At 44.8% G+C, this 22,164-nt stretch overlaps 2 protein-coding genes across 9 annotated transcripts in view; one reads left to right on the top strand and one right to left on the bottom strand.

The window, feature by feature from the left end:
- The window catches only part of akap9 (A kinase (PRKA) anchor protein 9), a 137,422-nt gene extending 121,874 nt beyond the window's left edge, over window positions 1-15,548 (top strand). For 7 of the 8 annotated variants that reach the window (XM_031793533.1, XM_031793528.1, XM_020505389.2 and 4 more), the window contains 16 exons: window positions 2,933-3,054; window positions 5,818-6,018; window positions 6,209-6,376; window positions 6,689-6,827; window positions 7,120-7,240; window positions 7,430-7,580; window positions 7,784-8,140; window positions 8,861-9,160; window positions 11,581-11,810; window positions 11,966-12,071; window positions 12,339-12,524; window positions 12,726-12,929; window positions 13,104-13,336; window positions 13,931-14,025; window positions 14,344-14,583; window positions 14,767-15,548. In XM_031793533.1, the coding sequence (XP_031649393.1) occupies window positions 2,933-3,054; window positions 5,818-6,018; window positions 6,209-6,376; window positions 6,689-6,827; window positions 7,120-7,240; window positions 7,430-7,580; window positions 7,784-8,140; window positions 8,861-9,160; window positions 11,581-11,810; window positions 11,966-12,071; window positions 12,339-12,524; window positions 12,726-12,929; window positions 13,104-13,336; window positions 13,931-14,025; window positions 14,344-14,583; window positions 14,767-14,810 (2,897 nt within the window). In that variant the 3' untranslated portion in view covers window positions 14,811-15,548. The remainder of the gene's footprint in view (window positions 1-2,932; window positions 3,055-5,817; window positions 6,019-6,208; window positions 6,377-6,688; window positions 6,828-7,119; window positions 7,241-7,429; window positions 7,581-7,783; window positions 8,141-8,860; window positions 9,161-11,580; window positions 11,811-11,965; window positions 12,072-12,338; window positions 12,525-12,725; window positions 12,930-13,103; window positions 13,337-13,930; window positions 14,026-14,343; window positions 14,584-14,766) is intronic. The other variant, XM_031793529.1, reaches the window with a different exon arrangement.
- On the bottom strand, window positions 15,391-21,864 carry LOC109907429 (lanosterol 14-alpha demethylase). Its single transcript, XM_020505391.2, has 10 exons — window positions 21,427-21,864; window positions 21,181-21,279; window positions 20,826-21,002; window positions 20,529-20,655; window positions 19,454-19,628; window positions 19,056-19,175; window positions 18,690-18,885; window positions 18,274-18,369; window positions 17,825-17,993; window positions 15,391-17,527 (listed from the first exon to the last, which is right to left on the bottom strand). Exons 1-10 carry the CDS (start codon window positions 21,595-21,597, stop codon window positions 17,349-17,351), a joined length of 1,509 nt encoding a protein of 502 aa, XP_020360980.1. The 5' UTR covers window positions 21,598-21,864; the 3' UTR covers window positions 15,391-17,348.
- Between the last annotated feature and the right edge of the window lie 300 nt (window positions 21,865-22,164).

Raw genomic sequence — 22,164 nt, 5'->3', positions numbered from 1 at the left:
ATGATTCCATATGTGTTATTTTATACACTGCTCAAAAAAATAAAGGGAACACTTAAACAACACAATGTAACTCCAAGTCAATCACACTTCTGTGAAATCAAACTGTCCACTTAGGAAGCAACACTGATTGACAATAAATTTCACATGCTGTTGTGCAAATGGAATAGACAACAGGTGGAAATTATAGGCATTTAGCAAGACACCCCCAATAAAGGAGTGGTTCTGCAGGTGGGGACCACAGACCACTTCTCAGTTCCTATGCTTCCTGGCTGATGTTTTGGTCAATTTTGAATGCTGGCGGTGCTTTCACTCTAGTGGTAGCATGAGACGGAGTCTACAACCCACACAAGTGGCTCAGGTAGTGCAGCTCATCCAGGATGGCACATCAATGCGAGATGTGGAAAGAAGGTTTGCTGTGTCTGTCAGCGTAGTGTCCAGAGCATGGAGGCGCTACCAGGAGACAGGCCAGGACATCAGGAGACGTGGAAGAGGCCATAGGAGGGCAACAACACAGCAGCAGGACCACTACCTCCGCCTTTGTGCAAGGAGGAGCACTGCCAGTGCCCTGCAAAATGACCTCCAGCAGGCCACAAATGTGCATGTCTGCTCAAACAGTCAGAAACAGACTCCATGAGGGTGGTATGAGGGTCCGACGTCCACAGGTGGGGGTTGTGCTTACAGCCCAACACCGTGCAGGACGTTTGGCATTTTCCAGAGAACACCAAGATTGGCAAATTCGCCACTGGCGCCCTGTGCTCTTCACAGATGAAAGCAGGTTCACACTGAGCACATGTGATAGTCTGGAGACTCCATGGATGACCGGTTTGGCGGTGGGTCAGTCATGGTGTGGGGTTGCATTTCTTTGGGGGGCCGCACAGCCCTCCATGTGCTCGCCAGAGGTAGCCTGACTGCCATTAGGTACCGAGATGAGATCCTCAGACCCCTTGTGAGATATGCTGGTGTGGTTGGCCCTGGGTTCCTCCTAATGCAAGACAATGCATGTGAGACATGTGGCTGGAGTGTGTCAGCAGTTCCTGCAAGAGGAAGGCATTGATGCTATGGACTGGCCTGCCCGTTCCCCAGACCTGAATCCAATTGAGCACATCTGGGACATGTCTCGCTCCATCCACCAACACCACGTTGCACCACAGACTGTCCAGGAGTTGGCAGATGCTTTAGTCCATGTCTGGGAGGAGATCCCTCAGGAGACCATCCACCACCTCATCAGGAGCATGCCCGGGCGTTGTAGGGAGGTCATACAGGCACGTGGAGGCCACACACACTACTGAACCTCATTTTGACTTGTTTTAAGGACATTACATCAAAGTTGGATCAGCCTGTCGTGTGGTTTTCCACTTTGATTTTGATTTTGACTCCAAATCCAGACCTCCATGGGTTGATACATTTGATTTCCATTGATCAATTTTGTGTGATTTTGTTGTCAGCACATTCAGCTATGTAAAGAAAAAGTATTTAATAAGAATATTTCATTCATTCGGATCTAGGATGTGTTATTTTAGTGTTCCCTTTATTTTTTTGAGCAGTGTACTTTTGATGTCTTCCCTATTATTCTACAATGTAGAAAATAGTAAAAGTAAAGAAAAATCCTTGAATGAGTAAGGTGTTGTAAAAATGTTGACCGATTTGATTATAGAAAACTATGTGGACACACCTTCAAATCTGTGGATTTGGCTATTTCAGCCACACCCGTTGCTGACAAGTGTAGAAAATCAAACACACAGCCTTGCAATCTCCATAGACAAACATTGGCAGGAGAATGGCCTTACTGAAGAGCTCAGGATGTCACCTTTCCAACAAGTAAATTCGTCAAATTTACACCCTGCTAGAGCTGCACCGGTCAACTGTAAGTACGGTTATTGTGAAGTGGATGCGTCTAGGAGCAACAACGGCTCAGCAGCGACATGGCAGGCCACACAAGCTCACAGTATGGGACCGACGCGTAGCACGTAAATATTGTTTGTCCTCGGTTGCAACACTCACTACCGAGTTCTAGTCTTCCCCTGGAAGCAACATCCGCATAAGAACTGTTCGTCGGTTGCTTCATGAAATGGGTTTCCATGGCCAAGCAGCTGCACACAAGCCTAAGATCACCATGCACAATGCCAAGTGTTGGCTTGCTACCATTGGACTCTGGAGCAGTGGAAACACGAACTCTGGAGTGATGAATCACGCTTCACCATCTGGCAGTCTGATGGACGAATCTGGATTTGGCGAATGCCAGGTGAACGCTACCTGCTACCTGCCCCTATGAATAGTGCCAACTGTACAGTTTGGTGGAGGATAAATAATGGTTGGGGTCTTTCATGGTTTGGGCTAGGCCCCTTAGTTCCACTAAAGGGGAATCTTAACGCTACAGCATACAGTGACATTCTAGACAATTCTGCGCTTCCAACTTTGTGCCAACAGTTTTGGGAATTCCCTTTCCTGTTTCAGCATGACGAAGCGAGGTCCAGAAGTAGTTTGTCGCGATCGATGTGGAAGAACTTGACTGGCATGCACAGAGCCCTGAACTCAACCCCATCGAACACCTGTGGGATGAATTGGAATGCAGACAGCGAGCCAGACCTAGTCACTCAACATCCGTGCCTGACCTCACTAATGCTCTTGTGGCTGTCCCTGTAGCAATGTTCCAACATCTAGTGGAAAGCCTTCTCAGAAGAGTGGAGGCAGCAAAGGAGGGACCAACTCCATATTAATGCCCATGAGATGAGATGTTCACATACTTTTTTAGTCATATAGTGTATATACCATACTGTTTCAACAAACACAGAATTTTTTAGTCATGGCATGACTCTTTTGAGTTGATGCACATGTTTTCTGCTGTTCATAATGATTGATGCTTTGCCCATTCAAAGAAAGTGTTTTGCTTCCATTGATATGCAATGTTAACCTTGTGTGTACCCTATTGCAGACAGCAGTTCTGAATGGAGTCAGCGGACAGGCTACGACCTGCCTAACCTGCAGCAGGAGTTCAGGACCACACCAGAGGGAGCCAGAAAAGAGACAGACGATGCACTGCCTGACAGAATTAAGGTACAAGAAATGCACTTGGCAATGTAAAGTTAAGCAATCAAATGAATTTATAAAGCCCTTTTTACATGTCACAAAGTGCTATACAGTGCTATACAGAAACCCAACATAAAACCCCAATCAGCAAGCAATGCAGATGTAGAAACACGGTGGATAGGAAAAACTCCCTAGAAAGGCAGTAACCTTGGAAGAAACCGAGAGAGGAACCAGGCTCTGAGGGGAGGCCAGTCCTCTTCTGGCTGTGCCGGGTTGAGATTATAACAGAGCATGGCCAAGATGTTCAAACGTTCATAAGTGACCAGCAGGGTCAAATAATAATCACAGTGGTTGTAGAGGGTGCAACAGGTCAGCACCTCAGGAGTAAATGTCAGTTGACTTTTCATAGACAATCATTCAAAAGTAGAGACAGCGAGTGCGGTAGAGAGAGTCGAAAAACATCAGGTCTGGGACAAGGTAGCATGTCAAGGTGAACAGGTCAGGGTGCCGTAGCTGCAGGCAGAACAGTTGAAACTTTAGCAGCAGCATGACCACGTGGACTGGGTACAGCAAGGAGTCATCAGGCCAGGTAGTCCTGAAGCATGGCCCCAGGGCTCAGGTCCTCCGGGAGGGAGGGGGTGAGGACACCGGATAAGACAGGAAAAATACTCCAGATATAACAGACTGACCCTAGCCCCCGACACAAACTATCGCAGCATAAATACTGGCGGCTGAGACAGGAGGGTTCGGGGAGACCCTGTGGCCCTGTCCGACGATTCCCCCAGACCGGGCCAAACAGGCATGTTATAACCCAACCTCTTTGCCAAAGCACAGCCCCCACACCACTAGAGGGATATCTTCAAACCACCAATTTACTACCCTGAGACCAGGCTGAGTGTAGCCCACAAATATCTCCCCTACGGCATGAACACAAGGGGGGAGCCAACATGGACTGGAATATCACATCAGTGACTCAACCCACTCAAGTGACGCACCCCTCCTAGGGACGGCATGGAAGAGCACCAGTGACTCAGGGTTAGAGTCAGAGAATCCCAGTGGAGAGAGGGGAACCAGCCAGGCAGAGACACCAAGGGCGGGTCATCGCTCCAGTGCCCTTCACCCTCACACCCCTGGGCCAGACTGCACTCATAGGACCTACTGAAGAGATGCGTCTTCAATAAAGACTTCGTGTCTTGCTTAAGTATTCATCACCCTTTGCATTTTTCCTATTTTGTTGCATTACAACCTGTAATTTAAATAGATTTTTTAGTTGGATATCATGTAACGGACCTGCACAAAATAGTCCAAATTGGTGAAGTGAAATGAAAAAAATAACTGGTGCGTGCATATGTATTCGCCCCCTTTGCTATGAAGCCCTTAAATAAGATCTGGTGCAACCAATTACCTTCAGAAGTCACAAAATGTATATATCACACAGGTGGACATTATTTAAGTGTCACATGATCTCAGTATATATACACCTGTTCTGAGAGGCCCCAGAGTCTGGGGCACCACCAAGCAAGCGGCACCATAAAGACCAAGGAGCTCTCCAAACAGGTCAGGGACAAAGTTGTGCAGAAGTACAGATCAGATCAGGGTTGGGGGTTTAAAAAATATCCAACACTTTTAACATCTCATGGAGTGCCATTAAATTCATTTATAAATCAAATGGAAAGAATATGGCACCACAACAAACCAGCCAAGAGAGGGCAACCCACCAAAACTCACGGACCAGGCAAGAACGGCATTAATCAGAGAGGCAGCAAAGGGACCAAAGATAAAGCTGCAAAGCTCCACAGTGGAAAATTGGAGTATCTGTCCATAGGACCACTTTAAGCTGTACACTCCACAGAGCTGGGCTTTATGGAAGAGTGGCCAGAAAAAAAGCCATTGCTTATGCCCCAAAAGGCATGTGGGAGATTTGAGACTGGGACGGAGGTTCACCTTCCAGCAGGACAATGACACTAAGCATACTGCTAAAGCATCACTCGAGTGGTTTAAGGGGAAACATTTAAATGTGTTGGAATGGCCTAGTCAACGCCCAGACCTCAATCCAATTGAGAATCTGTGGTATGACTTAAATATTGCTGTACACCTGCGGAACCCATCCAACTTGAAGGAGCTGGAGCAGTTTTGCCTTCAGGAATTGGCAGAAATCCCAGTGTTTAGATGTGCCAAGCTTATAGAGACATACCCCAAGAGACGTGCAGCTGTAATTGCTTCAAAAGGTATCTACGAAGGTTTGACTTGGGGGTGGGGGGGTGAATAGTTATGCACGTTCAAGTTTTCAGTTTTTTGTCTTATTTCTTGGGGGGTTTTTTCACAATAAAATTTTTATTTTGCATCTTCAAAGTAGTAGGCGTTGTGTAAATCAAATGATACAAACCCCCCAAAAATCTATTTTGATTCCAGGTTGTAAGGCAACAAAATATGAAAAATGCCAAGGGGGGTGAAGACATTCGCAAGCCACTGTAAAGGTCGAGATCGAGTCTGTGTCTCTCACATAGATAGGCAGACCATTCCATAAAAAGCCCTGCCTCCAGCTGTTTGCTTAGAAATTCTAGGGACAATAAGGAGAACTGCGTCTTGCGACTGTAGCGTACGTGTAGGTATGTACGGCAAGACCAAATCGGAGAGATGGCTAGGAGCAAGCCCATGTAATGCTTTGTAGGTTAGAAGTAAAACCTTAATGTCTTTATATGGTCATTTGAGTGTATTGGTAAAGATGTCTAGTTTGCACGTGGTTTAATGTTCATGAGATGAATGTCTGTACATGTGTGTCCACTCCAGAACCTGCTGCGCGAAGTGCACCAGGAGGGCATGCAGGTGCTGTCCCTGTCGTCGCTTCCAATCCCAGAGGGCGAGGCTGACCCAGCCAGCCTGTTCCACCATTCCCAGGGCTGGCCCAACGAGAGAGAGGCCTTGCTAGCGACCGTGGAGTCCCTCAAGGCCCTCATAACCCAGATTCAGGCACACAGCAGGGAAACACAGGTACAGGACTGGTAGCATCTGTACATTGTAGCATGGATACTTTGTGCTGGTAGCCTTTCTTAAATACAGTAGAGTTTTTTTTGGTCGCAGTTTAAATTAAACATAGCTTTTAAGGCTTAATTGAGCCTTCAGAAACCCTTGTCTCTCATTTTTGTTAAATAGGCATGTCTATGTGCTTGTGTATGTTCAGACCCCAGGTAGTGCGGACTGGCGTGGAGAGCTGCTGGGGGCAGTGCAGCAGGTGTTTGTGAGGGAGCGGAGTGTGCTGAAGAGTGCTACCTATGCCCAACTGGACCTGCTGGACACTAGCGACGCAATCATCCACCTCAACCAGCTGGAGCACAGGCTAGCCGAGCAGGTCACTGAAAAACGATGTATACTTTAGCCTAACTGCTGGCTAACCTTAGCATTAGCCTCAACTAGCTGGAGCACAGGCTAGCCAAGCAGGTAGCAACAAACACTTGAAACTCAAGTTAGCGTTACCTGCTTATGTTATTATTAGCATATTAACTAGCTGGAGAGGGGGAAATAGCCAACAGGTAACAGAAAAAATATTGAGCCATTTTAGTATAGTGCCTGTTTCTCCACTTGTAGAAAAACTTGGTGATATGTATTCGTGTACAGTTGTTTTTAAGTTCCAAGGCTAAACTGTGGCTGTGTGTATCTATAGGACACCCATCACAGAGATGCCATGGGGATGCTCCAGACTGCAGACAGAAGCAGTTTGCTGACAGAGGTCCGGCAGCTCCGGGCCCAGCTAGAACAAATCCAAGGCCAGGAGCCTGGCAGGAGAGGCAGATCCAATCATGGTTTGTAGTCTGGCTCTCCATTGGTTTCTTCTGCCATTTGTGTGTTAGTTGTAAGGACACATAGGGATGATGGATGAATGGCTGGGGGGGCTGAATGAGTGGAGGCTGGATGGATGGATAAATTAATTGATTTATTGACTGACTAATGTCTATAGTAAATAGACAAGGTCACAGTTATTCAACTCAGTGCAACCGATATCATTTAATAAAATTTAAGAAAAAAAGAAAAGATAAACAGCAGCTGATTCTAATGCCTTGCATGTTGTATTGTCTGGCTGTTCGTCCCCCTCAGGTCTTGAGCAGGCTGACAGGGCCCTGGAGGAGCTGAAGGGAGAGCTGGCCCAGACCAAACTAGAGCTGGAGACAACGCTCAAGGCCCAGTACAAACACCTGAAGGAGCTGGACACAGTCAGGTAAGGTTTTAATGCACGCTCACACACAGTTTGACGCATGAAAGAGCAGAACATTGTCAGGTATGACTATTTAGGGATACAGAAACAAACATCGACTCTCCTTCCCAGCCTCGGTATTACACATGTGTAGTTTACCTTTCTAGTTGCTGTTGGATGGATCCAGCCCAGTGTCATTGTCTTTGTTTCTAGAATGGAGATGTCACACAAGGCTGCTGAGGTGGACACCCTGACGGACAGACTGGCAGACGAACAGAAGAAGGCCAGAGAGCTGCAGTGGGCCTTCGAGAAGGAGAAGTGTAAATCAGACAAGAAAGAGGAGCTGGAGAGAGAGGAGCTGGAGGTAAGACAGTTTGTAGTGAAGGTAGAAGACTACTGTCCCAGTGTGTTCAGGTATAATTGCCTACTTGTTTCCACATGTCTTCACTTTAGTGTGTGTTTACTTAAATGTAGTGATTTACTGATATGTTCACCTTAGTCACTGGGGTATTATCTAATCAAGTGTGTTTCACAAGTATCTCTTGTCTTTACACCCCTTCCCTCCAGGATCTCAAACTGGCCCTGGAGGAGCAGCAGAGTCTCGTAGCCCAGCTGACCTCAACCCTAGGCCAGGAGCGCCAGTCCTCCTCCCAGCTGTCCCTCCAGGCCGAACAGGAGCGCTCCAGACTGCAGACCCAGGCCTCGCAGCTCCACGTCCAGTTAGTGTCGGAGCGAGCCCGGGCCCAGGAGCTGAGTAACGCCCTGGGGAGAGAGAAGGAGCATCGCCACTACGGCTCCTCCTGGAGAGAAAACCCAGAGGGGAAGGTGGCTGAGAAGGGGGAAGATGTAGTGGTGGGAGGCGCAATGTCATCCGAAGGTCTGCTGGAGGGTCTGCAGAGGGAGCTGGACAAGAAGCATGCTCAGGTGGACTGTTTGTTTGTAGATGAAGCAGACACACACCTACATACACACTAGTTACAGCAAGTCGTATGATGCTCTTTGGGTATGTGATACAAGGCACTATCAATGTAGTCTGGCTAACGCCTAACTCAGTCCGCCTGACTTTAGTCTGGAAAGGCTGTTTTGATGTTGTTACGATGTGTCGATAATGAAGGGGGCTGTGTTTATCCTGGTTGGTTCCCCCTCTGTGTCTTTCTCACTCCAACACTCACAGGCACGGCCACACATTGCCCCCCCTTCCATAACAACTGTTGGATTTTCAAATCCAAACGAGGTCTCAAATTAACATTTGAGAGAACCAATCAATGAGTCAGAATTTCAGTGCAGAATTTCTGAGCAAATATTGCATTAACAAACAGCCTCCTGTCCCGACCAGTGAGTCACAGCTCTTCCTTGCTGTGTGGCTACGTGGATCTCGTCAGCCAGTCTGCTGTCAATGCCCTGCACACAGGAGATTCACATAAAGTGCTAGTGAAAATATAGTGTTGGCAGTGTGACCAGTTATGTGATGTGATTCTGCACCCCCACTAAATTGCACGACAAAGTGGCTCATCAGATGGTGCATATGCCTTTCGCCAAACTGTCATGACGACTTTACATAGGCATTACTGCTATAGTGACTATATTTACCTTTACTACTTCTGCATTCCCACTAAATCCTGACACCATCTATTCCCTCTTCAGGTGGTTAGTCTGCTGGACGAGGTGGAGGCCCAAAAGCTGGCGGCGGTGCAACGGGAGGAGGAGCTAACCTCTGCAGCTCAGAGGTCATGCAAGGACCAGGAGGCTCTGCGGGAGGCCAAGGGCCAGCTGGAAAGCCTGGGGGAGCAGGCACGGGAGGCCATGGAGCAGCTGAAGAGAGAGGTGCAGCAGGGGATGCGGCTGGAACAAGAGAAGGAGAGGCTCCAGGAGAGAGTGGTCCAGCTGGGAGAGACGAGAGAGGGGGAGAGGAGCGGGACGCTGCAGCAGCCTGATAACCAAAATGTAGGTCACATTTATATATCCTACATTCATACACATTGAATGAACCAAATACAGCACTTTAGTGTCAGATAGTACAATTTAATTATGCTTTAGAGAAAATATGTTTTAGCTATTGATACTACGATATTGCGTCTATTAGCCTGTCTTGTTGTTAGAACCCAGCTATGTATGATGATAAAATATTCTATAGTACATAGCCTTGTTAACTCTGTTGTGCTGTGTTGCTCCAAGCAACAGGCCCTGTATGATAATCCATTATAGATAATAATGTTAACGTGGTGCTGTTTTACACTCAGCAACAGAATAATAATGTAGGATAATCCACAATTAGTTTAAATAACTAATAACTGGCCCTATCTGCTATGTGTCTAGGGGTGGCAGGTAGACTAGCGGTTAGAGCATTGGGCCAGTAACCAAAGGGTTGCTGGTTCGATTACCAGAGCCGTCAAGATAACAAAGTCTGTTTGTCTGTCCTTGAGCAAGGCACTTGCCATAACTGGCTCCAGGCACCGTACTACTATTGCTGACCCTGTAAAACAACACATTTAACTGCACCTATCCATGTATGTGACAATCAAGCATACAGTGCATTCGGAAAGTATTCAGACCCCTTGACATTTCTTCCTTCACCAATCTACACACAATGCCCCATAATGACAAAGCGAAAACAGGTTTTTTGAATTTTTTGCAAATGTATTAAAAATACAAAACCGATACCTATTCAGACCCTTTACTAGGAGACTCAAACTTGAGCTCAGGTGCATCCTGTTTCCATTGATCATCCTTGAGATGTTTCTACAACTTGCTTGGAGTCCACCTGTGGTAAATTTAATTGATTGGACATGATTTGGAAAAGCACACACCTCTCTATATAAGGACCCACAGTTGACAGTGCATGTCAGAGCAAAAACCAAGGCTTGAGGTCGAAGGAATTGTCTTGGGTCCAGAGACATGATTGTGTCGAGGCACAGATCTGGGAAAGGGTACCAAAAAATGTCTGCAGCGTGGAAGTTCCCAAAGAACACACAGGCCTCCACCATTCTTAAATGGAAGAAGTTTGAAACCACCAAGACTCTTCCTAGAGCTGGCCGCCTGGCCAAACTGAGCAATCTGGGGAGAAGGGCCTTGGTCAGAGAGGTGAGCGAGAACCTGATGGTCACTCTGACAGAGCTCCAGAGTTCCTCTGTGGAGATAGAGAACCTTCCCACCTTCCAGAAGGACAACCATCTCTGGAGCACTCCACCGATCAGGCCTTTATGGTGGAGTGGCCAGATGGAGGCCACTCCTCAGTAAAAGGCACATGACAGCTTGGAGTTTGCCAAAAGGCCCCGAAAGGACTCCTAGACCATGAGAAACAATATTATCTGGTCTGATGAAACCAAGATTGAACTCTTTGGCCTGAATGCCAAGTGTCACGTCTGGAGGAAACCTGGCACCATCTCTATGGTAAAGCATGGTGATGGCAGCATCATGCTGTGGGAATGTTTTTCAGCTGCAGGGACTGGAAGAATAGTCAGGATCAAATGAAAGATGAACGGAGCAAAGTACAGAGAGATCCTAGATGAACCTGCTCCAAGGTGCTCAGGACCTCAGACTGGGGCAAATGTTCACCTTCCGACAGGGCAATGACACTAAGCACAAAGCCAAGACAACTCAGGAGTGGCTTCGGGACAAGTCTCTGAATGTCCTTGTGGGGCCCAGCCAAACCCAAGACTTCAACCCGATCAAACATCTCTGGAGAGACCTGAAAATAGCTGTGCAGCAACGCTCCCCATCCAAGCTGACAGCTTTCGAGGATCTGCAAAGAAGAATGTGATTAACTCCCCAAATACAGGTGTGCCAAGCTTGTAGCGTCTTCCCTAGAAGATTCGAGGCTATAATCACTGCCAAAGGTGCTTTGACAAAGTACGGAGTGAAGGTTCTGAATAATTATGTAAATGTTATATTTCATTTATTTATTTTTATATATATATATATATATATGCAAAAATGTCAATAAACCTGTTTTTGCTTTGTCATTATGAGGTATTGTTTGTAGATGTAATCAATTTTAGAAGAAGGCTGTAACGTAATAAAATGGAAACATTTTAGGGATCTGAATACTTTCAGAATGTCTGTATATTTAAACAATAAGGCCCGAGGGGGTGTGGTATATGGCCAATATACGACGGCTAAAAGCTGTCGTATATTGGCCATATTCCACTGAGGTGCCTTAATCCTATTATAAACCGGTTACCAACGTAATTAGAGCAGTACAGATAAATGTTTTGTCATAGCCGGGAATATGGTCTGATATACCACGGCTGTCAGCCAATCAGCATTCAGGGCTCGAACCACCCAGTTTATAATTTTTTATAACCTTCAGGCTCTGAATGGTATGTGATCATAATGACATTTCTGTACTGTGTCTGTGACTGTAGCAGGCTGTGTGGCAAGGCGAGCCGACAGACCGGACCAGAGACTGGGTGTTCAAGCAGAAGTCTGGCGACACGCTGACTGTCAACCCCAGCACACCTTCCCTCCTCAAAGTCACTGGGACAGGGGGCAACCTCGCCCCCCACCATGACCCCAAACACTCAGACAAGGTCTTGGGCAAACTGCAGCTCATCGCAGCCAAGATCCGAACCATGGTCAGCAAGGGTTCTGGCAGGTTTGTCACAGTTTCTTAACAAGTTTCTCAAAACATTTGTACATATATTCACGACTTCAACATTTGATTGATGTGAACTGTTGTAGTGACTGGTAAATATATGTGCAGGTGTAGATTTATGTTGTGGTTGTGTGGATTGATGCTTGTGTGTGCAGGCTGACTACGGAGGTGGACAGTGAAGGATTGTCGTGGCTGCAGTCGAACATTGATGAGGTCATCACTATGCTGCAGCAGTCTCCAGCGCTCCCCTTGGTCCCCTTGGTGAATTGACACTTCTCATTTCAGACTACTTAGATTAGATTGATGTTTATTGTCCTACAAAAATATCTTAGCACAGCTCACACATTATACATAAACCACATAGAAAACCCAACAGGAAACAAACTAAAGTTTTAGTCAAACTTAAATAGTCACCCCCTGCCCATCACCTGCACATGTAGGAGGAAGCTACTCTACTTGATGTATAGAGTATTTGTATGACTTCAGTGGCTAGTGAGCACTGGTATTTGTTCTCTGCTGTGTCCACAGAGCACCGCCCTAGTGGCGGGAGGCCAGTCCAGCTCCCTGACAGAGCGGCTGCTGAGGCAGAATGCTGAGCTCACAGGCTTCGTCAGCCGTCTAACAGAGGAGAAGAACGATCTGCGCAACCAGACCCTCCGCCTGGAGGATGAGCTTCGACGTTACCGCCAGGCTGGTCTGGGATCAGGGGGCAGCGTGAGTTACAATACTAGAACTAACGCAGCTAAGGGCTAGTGACGGGTCTGGGGTCAGTACAACACTAGTCAAATACTATACAAGGCAGAGTACAATGCTGGATTGTGGAGGCACCTAGAAATGGCAGAGAAGTAGCTTGTGGAGACATTGCTTTAATTTACACCAACCTAACACGACCCCTCTCTACCTCATTCCCTCCAGTCCAGGAGAGGTGGCGCGGACAAGCAGCAGGAGCCGGCCAGCGTTCTGTTCTCGTCGGAGCGCGAAGCCTGGACCAGGGAGAGGAGCCGGCTGGAGAAGGTCCTACGTCTAGCCCAGGCAGAGGTGACCCGACTCAGAGGAGAGATCAGGACAGAGTCCCTCAAAGACATGACCGGACCGGAGACAGACAACTCCACACTGACGGTGAGCTCAAATCTGCCCTGCATTTCTCCATGACACTTACCTCTTTCAAATCTACCGCTTTTCCACTCTTTGTCAAAGTTGAATAGCAAATACGTTGTTGCACATCTATACAACCCACTTAACTATCACACCTTTTCAACCCTCCTTTCTCTCTCTTTTATTCCCCTTCTCCAGAAGATATATGGCAAGTACCTACGCTCTGAGAGTTTCCGCAAGGCCCTCATCTACCAGAAGAAGTACCTGCTGCTGCTGCTCGGCGGCTTCCAGGAGTGCGAGGAAGCCACGCTGTCGATCATCGCCCGCATGGGCAGCCGGCCCTCCCACTGCAGCCTGGAGTCCCTGACACAAAGCCGCCGGGGGCTTACGCGCTTCCGCTCGGCCGTCCACGTCTCCATCGCCATCTCCAGGTAAACAATTGGAACTGGAGTGGTAGGATGGCGTTGCACCTGTTAGGAGGCTATAGGATAGCTGGTTGCTTATGATCATATGGGTTTTATTGTTAGCATGTCGCCCTCTCCTGGTAAACAGAGCAGCGTAGACTGTTGTTGTTGTGAGGCTATAGCTGCTAAATTATAATGCTCTGCAGTTTAAAGACCTTTATGAGGAGCTTATAGCTAAATTATACTTTAGGTTTATTTAAGTTTATAGCTGATTAGTTAATACTTCAAAACAGGTGCTGGATTGTGAACGCCTGTTATGAGTTCATACAGCATCATATAATATCAGTAGTTATTTTAATAAACACAGATGGATTGTTCTGATTGTACTGTAGGATAATGGTCCTCTGTAATGCAGTTGTTAAACTCATTCTATGGAGGGACTGTCTTCATTTCGATAAGGACCTAGACAACCAGGGAGAGGAGTTGCTTACTAATCAGTGACCTTAATAAATCAATCTAGTATAAGGGAGGAGCGAAATCTCGCATACACTCGGCCCTCCGTGGAACGAGTTTGACACGTGCTGTAGCACATCTTTGAATCAGACTGTTCTGTTCTTCCAGAATGCGTTTCCTGGTCAAGCGATGGCATAAAACTACGGGGATGAGCTCCATAACATCTGTCAACGTGAACAGAAATGGCCTGGGGCAGTCAACGGGTATGGAAATCACATTTCCTCACACTATCCCAACACCAGGAAAATATACTGGGAGAATCACATGGAATGAATGGACTGGTTGAGTTAAATGGTAAAGAACCAAGCTAGGCTAACCTAGACTTACACACTTGTAGTCAATGAAGTGCTGATTGATCAGGTGGTCCACAATATTAGCTAACCTAAATAAATAACCTGAATATTCTAAAATGCCAGGTTCAATGCAAAGCAGAAATGTATAATTACCTTTTCGTTGACTGGCTCATTGATCCTGTTTTGTGAGAGAAAACAGAGGACTGACAACGGTCTCTTCCTCTTCAGGTAATGAGGTGAGGACAGACTCACCCTACCTGCAACCGGGGAGTGTGGAGGTGTACGGAGAGAGGAGTGGGGCCTCCCCCAGGTCCGCCCTCTCCTCTGCACAACACAGGTTCCACATGGCTGGGGACTCTGGCCCTCTGACCTGCTCCCACCTCCAGAACTACGACCCTGACCGAGCGCTCACCGACTACATCTCCAGACTGGAGGCCCTGCAGAGGAGACTGGGGAGCGTGCAGTCAGGTAACAGACATGCACACACTTCCAACCGTACTACTTCACACCATCTAGAGTTAAATAATGTACTGCAAAAGCAGAAATTGCCCTCTCATTCAATCACCCAAGAAAATATGTGCAGATGATGCTTGAAATGTTATTGTCAAGAGTTGTCTTGGGATCTAAACCAATTCATTTTGCCCTTCCTAGGTTCTTCTTCATATGCTCAATTGCACTTTGGAATAAAAAGATAGAAGTCCATAAATTACTTTGGAACTGGCTTGAAGAAACTCAGTTGCCTTTTCTTGTGCTGAGCTCCGGTATTTTGTATCATTCTGCTGTGTACAGTATATTACGTGGGGACCAAAAAAACATTTTGTTGTGTGTAGACATCTTATAATCAGGCTTTTTGTCGCCAGCACTTGAAACAGCTTCTATGTTTGTAAACTTTGGTCTGCCTCTTTGTTGTGGGTGAACAGAATCGCGTTAAATGTATATTTGTGGAATGCTAATTTAAACGAAAAACCTGGAATAATTTAATTTATACTGTGTATGTTACTTTGTGTGGGTGGAAGAATACGTTGAGCAGGCTTCTCCGGAGAACTCCAGCCCTGGATAGGAACCGGGTGGGCGTGCAGGTCTTTGCGCAAGCCCAGCACTAACATGCCTGATTAAAGTAACTGGTTTCTTAAATGGAAGTCCATGATTGATGAATTATTGGAAATGTTGGTTAGTGCCGGGCTGGAACAAAAGCCTGCACACCCAGTAGCTCTCCAGGACGGGAATTGGGAGAACTCTGCCATGGAGAATTTGACTTTACTGTTGAGGCTGCTACATGATCTATATACACCACACTGTGTTTTATTAGAATGGTTTCTTGGACAGACTACAGAGGACAATTTGTAGAAGACATATTTTTGTAAAGGTAGGAGCTTTGAATTTTCTGGGTATTTTGTCAAAACAGAAATAAATATGAATTTTAACACTTGAAAGATGTGGTCGCACTGTTTTTTTCTCCAATTCCACTGACACAACAATTTGATTTTACAGGTACACATTTAATTAGTTCTAACAGTTGTAAAACAAAATAGAACTTGAGCTAAAATGTGAATCTGGTATGGGGGAAATGTACAGTCAATAAAATTATGGTGTGAAGACAAATTGAACATGATATTTAGATTTGTTTTTTATATATATATATAAAGGACCAATGTTCACAACACTAGGCTTCAAATAGTCAAATCAATCAAAAACAAAATGGACTAATAATTTTCCATTGTCAAGGCACTACATGGGTCAAACGGACCCATATTACCCTGACCGTCCAACATTCCCACTCAATACACTTAGTCGTGTTTATCAGGGCACACAACAGAAAACTTTTGTGTCAGAAAACTGACATTGAGCAAGTGCAGGTTGTCCCTCCATGTTTCAAGTCTGTTTTCTTTGTTTGACCCAGCCCAGGTTCTCTATCTTTGTACAATTATATGAATGGACAGTAGTACATACAAAGTCAGTGCTCGTCAGTTTGATCACTGATCTCTATGAATCAATGGATAAGGATCAGTGGTTTTTACTATTTCTCACTGCTCTGTAAAAGGCAGTGCTTTTTACTCCAGTAATATCCATCCTTACTGTAATAGTGTCACTCATACACACAGGAGACTATCACATTTCACACAGTGGAAGCTTGAAAGCCTACGCTAAGCACCAAAAGTATTGGGACAGTGACACATTTGTTGTTTTGGCTCTGCACTTTGGATTTGAAATGATACTATGATGTTTATGCCTCTTAACTTTCTCACTGATTATTCATGATTGATTCAGTATTATCTGTAATCATGTTAGCATCCACATGAATGTATAAGTGTTTAGAAACATTCTGTTTTTATATACAATAAATGTGACTCCAAAATGACAATACATTATCTACCATTAATTTCTATTGGGCACAAAATTATCTGAAACACAACCAGAACTATTAGCAAGTGCATCTAACAAGTTTGCAGTCACAAGGTTAATGTAATCTTTGCATGCTAATACTAAACTTTAGACTACTTTAAAACACACGAGAATTTCTCCCAATACTTTTGGTCCCCTAAAATTGGGGGGACCAAATTAAAGCTGGAAGTCTGCACTTTAACCTCAAAGTTACCGAGGCATAAATATCATAGTTATTGTAGTGTTTCAAATCCAAAGTGCTGGAGCACAGAGCCAAAACATCAACAAAAAATGGTCACTGTCCCAATACTTTTGGAGCTCAGTGTATATGTATTACCATGACAGTTGAAATAGAATGGACAAAAGATGAAGCTTTTGGCCAGATCTGTTTGTGCTGTATACTGTAGCCAAATCCTATGGCCATTGGCATGACTGCACAAACAGATCTAATTTGGGATTAGACTACTACAGAGAAGCCGTTAGTGAAGAAACAAACTGATTCAGTGTACATTCTAACAACTAAACAACAAGGCACACATAAGGTGGGGGGCAACACAAAGTAAAGTTGTTTAATTTCCAGCCAGAACTCTGTGTATTAACTTGCACAGTTCCTAAATTCAAGTACAATAATTTCCTCTAAATCAAACCATTTAAGGTAAGTTAGGTTGTTTGTTGGGGGAAAACTGAAATGGCTCCCTATTTCCAATATAGTGCACTACTTTTGGTTGCAGCCCTATGACGCTCTGGACAAAAGTGAGTACACTATAGAATAGGACGCCATTTTGGACAAAGCCTTGCTCTTCTCCTGGGTGTAACCTCTTTTCTCTGCTGTGTTTTGCGCTCAGTGTCTCTTAGTGTTGCCTCCTCTTGTATCTGATGACGGGGTTGTGTGGGGTGTGGATCATGGTTGTGTAGTTGATTGTGGGGAAGTAGCCATCGACCAGGTCAAATTCAAAAAGGCGCAGCATGGTAGACCAGATGGTCTTGATCTGAACGTAGGCAAAGTTCTCCCCAATGCAGCGGTGACGGCCTAGAAGACAGAGAACATCAGTGTTTTTTAATGAGTCATGGTAATGAGGGTCAAATCAGGTGATACAAAGCTGTCTCATGCCACAAAGTATGGTAGTAAAGTCCATATTTGTATGTATTGAGCAAGAGCCCCACCTACTGACAAAATACTTATTTACACATGAAAACACACTATGTCAGCTGTTTCCCCTACCATTGTGTATATGCTTTGACACTTCTGTTTTTTCTTAAAGATGGCAGATCACCTAACTTATTACATGCTGTTAAAAGGGAGGAAATAACAATAAAATATTCTTACCGGCTCCAAAGGGCACATAGGCAAATTTCTCAACTGCGGCAGGGTTATCATTGAGGTAGCGGTCAGGCCTGAACTCCATCCTCTCTGTCCAGGTGTCCTGCAGACGGTGGTTGACCGTCGGGGACACGCACACCTGGTGGCCGGCTGGGATGGTGTAGCCTGCTGCAGTCTGGGGGTGGATGGAAGTAAAGGGTGAGGGTTGTTCAATGGTCACTCACCTATTATACACATGCATTTATCTGGGTTGGGGCTCCATTCCATTTCAATGCAAAAAATATATATATATATGGACCATTTACATTGTGGCCATTTCTCTCTCAAATTCAGTGTCCCAAAATGTTTGTTTTTTAAAATGTATTGACTGGTAATTGAAAAAATGTCTATGAAGGTAGTAGGAATAATTTCATGGGCATTCGTAACCGCCCAACAAATAATGACATCGATCTTACCTGAGGAGAGCGTGCCATTCTCATCATGGTCATGATGGGTGGACGTAGTCGGAGGGTCTCTTTCAAACAGCGGTCCAACAAAGTCAGGTCCTTCAGCTGATGAATGAACAAGAGACCAGGTAAGTAAAGAGCATGTCAAATATTTAGACGATCAAAACCGTCCAAATGAATAGCTGAATGTATGGTTTAGCAGTCTATAAAAACGGTTCTAAACTGAAGTTGCTCACATACAATATCCAATTACCCAGTTTTAAATAGTTTATTTTTTGACCATATTCTATGATCTTAATAAGTTTTAACAAAATAATTTATAAAAATTAATGTACATTTGTAAGCCAATGTAAAAACATTATTCATATTTTCAACAACAAATTTCTAGTGTAATCTATGGCAAAATGTCAGTTATGGATTCTGACCTGGTCAAAGTTGAGTGGGGGCAGGTCTTCTCCGCATGCTGTTTTCTGTTCAGCGTAGCAACGGTCCTGTAGGGCCTTATCTTTGCCCAGAAAGAAGCCCAACCAGGAACTAGTGGTAGAGGATGTGTGCTGTCCAGCCAGGAGTAGACCAATCAGCATGCCTGCTATCTCATCATCATTCAGGGGCCGACCATCCCTTAAAAAATGGCAGAAATAGTTAGGCCTGAAATGAGGAATCAGTCTAAAATGGTTCAACAGTTGTAGAACACCTTTAAACCAAACGCTCATTCACTTCAGTCCTGTGGGGAGGCATAGATGCTTGTCCCATATGTATTACTACTGGCATCTGTCCCACTTATGTCTTACTTGTAGGTGGCATCTATGAGGGTCTGCAGCATGTCGTCCACTTTCTCTCCAGAGCTTCTGCGTTTCTGGGTGACTTTGTAGAAGATGTTCTTGATCTCCCTGTGTGCTCTGTCCCTTCGTCTGTACAAAAATGACAAAACTAAATAAGACATTCTCGTATTGCTATTACAGAATGAATACAGTAGAATTAATTCCAACTCAGTCTATCACCCAGAACCCTAACCTGAGGATAGAACAATAAGACAGTATAAATGAAGTTTCAAAAGTATTAATTTCCAGCAATCATTCTGGCAACTTAGTCTAACTTGGTCTTTCACACAAAAAACCTAACCTGAAGGTGGAACAGTTTGAATTGACCCTTGGTTGAGAGGACAGTATGAATGAAGTCTTTCTCTTACCTGAAACTAGGCAGCGGCAGCCAGCCAGGCAGCAGCCAGGCAGCATGGCTGAAGCCCCCGTCCAGGTCTGCGTAGAGCTGGGCCACCTTCTCATCCAACATGCTGCGGATCTCCTTCCCATGCAGACAGGCACTGGCCGTCAGGATGATCAGCTCCGACAGGGCCTCAAACAGGTCTGAGAGAGGGAGGAGATGGAAAGACAGGAAGGAGTGGGAGAGATGGAATGAGTGAGAGAGAGAAAAGAGGTCAGAATTGCGGACTGGATAACTTTGACTGTGCAGTACGGCTCAAATGTTATGACGTGTAACAAGTGATATGACGTCTTCATAAACAGCAACGCCTCGCAAACAGATTCTAGCAAGAGTGTGAAGCAAAAGACTGCAGTCATTAGCAACCCATTAAGCATCTGTGCATGGGTTTTCAATGCACTCTTGAGCCACGTAATAGCTACAGTACGTGACAACAAATTTTGACTAGATTAGCCTCTTGCTTCTTACTCATGTCAGAAGTCGCTCTGTTAAACACTACTTTTGGTAATGTCATATCGCTACCTTACCTTTACAGGAAAAAAATGAACTATCTTAAAATGGATGGCAAGGTTCAAACTGTATTCAGGAGTTACAACACATTGATTACATGTGTGTTGTTTTGTATTGCTAAGTATTACTGAACTGTTGGAGCTAAAAACAAGCATTTCGCTGCTTCTGCGATAACATCTGCAAGTCTGTGTACGCGACTAATACACTTTGATTTGATTTTGTTATAATATACTTGAGAACTTGTTGATGGGAAATTGTGCTGAATTTTCTTAACAGTTGACATTGTACTTCACCCAAGTCCCTGCCCCGTGAGCTCTTATAGGTCTGAACGGATTAGATAAGTATACTGTACTAATAATTCCACTTTGCAATCTGATAGGCCAAGTGGAAAATGTGTAATTCTGCTAACATCTTTTCAATCCTTTTTTAGGTCTACATTAAGTGGCTACAGTAGGGACTAGAAGTCGACTTGGAGCTGGGCATTTGGATTTAGTTTCTACAGTATTCCATGTGAAAAGATCAGTCTGGCATCTTACTTTCTTCCCCGCTGTCTCCCCATCTTGAAAAGTACTCTTTAGTTTCCTCCTCGATGATTTCAACGTGCTGTTTGAAATGGGCAATGTTCAGTCCGGTCTTAAACATCTTCTTCTGTTCCAGGAAAATCTACAAAAGAAAATGTGTGGCAAAATATTCACTGAATTCACTAAATCAATACTTTGTTTCAGCTCATAAACCTATCATAAACTTCTGGCAAGACTTCTTTATGTGGGGGGGAAATTTTCTATATTTGTGAGTGCGAATGGGAGTGTCTGAGTAAGTATTTATTTGCTTACATGGTTAGGTACATCGTATGCAACCCCTTTGCCAAAAACTGGTGTGGTCAATCGAGAATAGACATCCTCTGCATTGAGATCTTCGTTCTTGCTGTTGAACATCAGTGTGGCAGCCTCACTACCCAGAAGGTAGGTAAAGGTTTTGCCCACCATGGTAAAGCTGACAACGGGCCCATACTGTGAATATAAAGACAATAAACCTTGTTTTAGCACCTACTATAATGGGCACTTTCAAATGGCACTATACACCAGTAAGGTTCAGAAGCTGTAGAAACGTTACTGTAACATTTTGTAAACAAACGTAAGTAGCACGTAGAGCACTAACGTATACTTTTCAGCAGTACTGTAGTCTTACCTTTTCATATGCATCCTCCAGAAATTCAATGGGACTTTTCCCGAATGCTATGGCATGACCCAGAAATGGAATGCTAGAAGGTATGTATGGTGGGTATTTCTGAGAGAATAAAATACACAAGGCAATTGATTATGCACAATATGCAATAGTCTATGAATGCGGCATGAAACTATAACATTCACTGTCGCAGCCCTAATAATAATGTAATATATCTCAACTGATGTGTTGCTTATGCACATAACGTACCTTGTCTTCGTCGGAAGAAGATTGTGACTGTTTGAGTACCAGTTTAGAAATATATCCCAAAGTTAGGGTGATCACAAACACTGCAAGAACCACCGATGTCACGTTGTCACTAATTTTCCCAACGGTATTTTCTAGTAGCATACTACTAACTTGATATAAATGCATAGCCATTGTCACGACTTCTGTTTGTTTCAATCCGTTGTAAAATATTATAGGCCACTGCGACAGACTCCTTGCGTTTGAAACAAATAAAAACAATTGTCACTTCTACACCATCTAAATCGGTTTTCTACAAGGCACGAGGCCTTGTATAAACGGAAAATAGTGTTCCCAAAAGCACAGTCAAATCCTTCTTGATTCCAATATCATAGTTTATTCCCCTATAACGCTAAATGATAAGTGACGGCTAGTACTGTAACCCAGCATCTCTACCTGTCGATATCAAGTTAGTCCTGCCCCCGCCTGACAAATAAAGGCATTTCATTGGCTATTCGCTGTGTGTCCATCAGCTCCGCGGCTGCCTTCCTGAACTCTGGTTGGCTATCACTACCTGGACTGATGTCTGGCTATATGATGTCATAGCAGAGGACCAGTCGACACATTTTAACTCCTCCTCCACATTTACCGGATTGGTTCAACGGTGCCGAAGAGACCCTCCCCGGAATTAGTTTATTTTCTTCTCAAAACAGTGCGATGCTCGAGAGTATCAAAACGAATGTTGCGATTGCTGACTAACTG

Source organism: Oncorhynchus kisutch, linkage group LG17 (genome assembly GCF_002021735.2).
Source record: "Oncorhynchus kisutch isolate 150728-3 linkage group LG17, Okis_V2, whole genome shotgun sequence".
NCBI classification, from domain to species: domain Eukaryota; kingdom Metazoa; phylum Chordata; class Actinopteri; order Salmoniformes; family Salmonidae; genus Oncorhynchus; species Oncorhynchus kisutch.
The sequence above is the reverse complement of the archived record's forward strand: the minus strand, read 5'-3'. Positions and strand labels throughout refer to the sequence as shown.